The sequence below is a fragment of the Musca vetustissima genome, unplaced genomic scaffold (assembly GCF_032173495.1).
Source record: "Musca vetustissima isolate MV318-11 ecotype Yass unplaced genomic scaffold, APGP_CSIRO_Mvet_v1 utg233206, whole genome shotgun sequence".
Taxonomy (NCBI): domain Eukaryota; kingdom Metazoa; phylum Arthropoda; class Insecta; order Diptera; family Muscidae; genus Musca; species Musca vetustissima.
Window position 1 is genome coordinate 8,684 of NW_026884308.1, and position 2,379 is coordinate 11,062.

The window sequence follows — 2,379 nt, forward strand, 5'->3', positions numbered from 1 at the left end:
CAAGACGCCCAGTAGATTCGGACCAACTGTGGAACTTGAGAACTACAGCTTCGAGGTAGTTGAAGACTTTATATACCTTGGTACCGCCATAAATAAAACGAATGACATCAGTTTTGAAATTCGGAGAAGGATTGTGATGGCCAACAGATACTACTATGGTCTAAGTAAGCAGTTTAGAAACAAGGCCATCTCCCGCCAGACCAAACTCACACTTTACAAGACGCTGATACTATCTGTTGGCGTGATACCGTGTAGCAGTGAAACCCCAAAAATAAAGAAAAGAAAGACGAAATAGAGTTTAGTAAATATTTTCAATCTTTATTGTAAAGTTAATGGGTTTCGTGAGAAACAAGACTTTACCTTAACGTGCGTTAACGACGATAGCGAGAGATGTTTATTCTACGAGAACGATAATGCAAGTTTAATCAACGAGAGTTCAAAAGCAAGTGATGTTGCGATGGGCAAGAAAGCTACAGCAAGGCCGTGATCAACAACTACGACCACAGCATTGGAAAGCGCCTCTCTGCATCCGAACTATGCGAATGTGGCTTCCAGGAGATATAGTAGAAGAGAGCGAAACTCTCCCCTACAATCCGAACTAGGCGAATGAGGCTCCTGGAAGATATGCAGAGAAGATTTCCCCATTGGGCTCCGAAGAGCGGCCAATTAAAGTGGTTAATTGTAATGCTGTAGAAGGGGAAACAATGTATCGAACATATACATTGCCGTAAGCAATGTATCGAACTTAAACATTGCCGCCCACCTTGCCGCGCTAGCTGCGTGGCAACCGATATTAAATTAGTACGCGACTTAAACTAGGGTTAGTAATTGCATTGTGAATTAAATGCATCGATAGGTATAGTAGTTCAGTTTCTATTGAGCAGCAAATTAACAACAAATAGCGAGTTTGCAATATGATATATAAACTACGATTAAAGGTTGTTCGCTTATGTCAACTATGCAATTTGATAAGGAATCGGTCCTGTAAGTATATAACCGAATATAGTTTTCTGAGCCACCAGCGATAGAATTTGAGAGTACAAATCTGCGCCCAATAACAAGTCTATATCTTTATCATTGGAGGTGTCAGCAAAATCTATGTGTGATACATGACTACGCAGATTCGGGATAGACGACAACGACAATAATTTTTGTTTTGAGTGGTGTGCAGAACTTGCCGATTGTCCAATTTAGCATGAGAACTTCGAATGGGAGTGATCGAACTAGATTTGGAGCGAGATTTGTACAAAGTATTGGACGAGGAAGATACATTTATAGTATTTGAGGACTTTATGCTATTTTGTGTACGGTGCAGTAGCGTGTGATGTCTATTTTTGCAAATGGAGCAATTGTGATTATTTCTACAGTTTTTAACAGGGTGTCCATGTGATAGACAGTTTATGCAAAGACCATGTTTTTTTACTAATGAGAATCTATTCTCAAACGAGAGCAGACTCGTAGGTGATGGCTCTGCTGGGGACACATCACACAAGTACGATAGAACAATTTGGAGGTGCAAATATGCGATTGTGGTGTGGAACTAGGCGACAGTAGTTTGGAACTAGGCGATTGTGGTTTGAAACTAGGTGATTGTAGTTTGGAACTAGGCGATTGTAGTTTGGAACTAGGTGATTGTAGTTTGCAAGTAAGCAACGAACTAGATCGACTTTTTGGCGAATTCAATTTTCTGGGAGAATTGATACAAATCAAATTATCAAGACACGACAATGTTTGTATTCTATCTGAAAGGAAAGCATCTAATTGCTTCCAAGTAGATAGAGATGATTTGTCTTTGATAGTTTGTTCCCAGAGTGTTACTGTTAGTTTTGGTAAACGTTGTAGACAAATAAAAACTAGCATTGGATCCCAATGATCCGTTATTACATCGTAAACAGACATGGCGGAAATACAACTATTCATTCCTCGTTGAAGAGTTTTGAGGCCAATGAGTGATTCTTTTTCGAGTGCGGGAAGATCAAAAAGCAACTTCAGATGATTGTACACAAGCATACGTTTATTGTCAAAAGTATCCTGCAATGATTTCCAAGCAAGTGAAAAACTACGATTGGTGAGTGGAAAATTCGAAACGATTTCTCGAGCCTCACCACTGGTTTTTTGAATCAAGTGACACAATCTTTCAATGTCACTCAAACGAGAATTATTTATGAACAGCGTGGTGAACAGATCACGAAATGTTGGCCATGACATAAAATCTCCACTAAAGATTTCGATGTCGCAAGGAGGCAAGACTAAATATTGAGAATCGATAGCATGGTTGACAAGATTAGTAGGGGTGGATTTCGACGAAGCGAAGTTTTCGTTAGAAAGCAAACTAGAAGGTTTGCTTTCGTCGCAGATATTGGACAACGAAGATAATGT

General features: G+C 39.6%; 1 protein-coding gene across 1 annotated transcript; it reads right to left on the reverse strand.

Moving 5' to 3' along the window:
- Positions 1 to 1,422: 1,422 nt before the first annotated feature.
- On the reverse strand, positions 1,423 to 2,249 carry LOC133331292 (uncharacterized; the record flags this gene model as incomplete). The annotated part of the gene is made up of 1 exon (XM_061539691.1): positions 1,423 to 2,249. A coding segment is annotated over one exon (827 nt), but the record flags the coding sequence as incomplete, so codon positions are not given.
- Between the last annotated feature and the right edge of the window lie 130 nt (positions 2,250 to 2,379).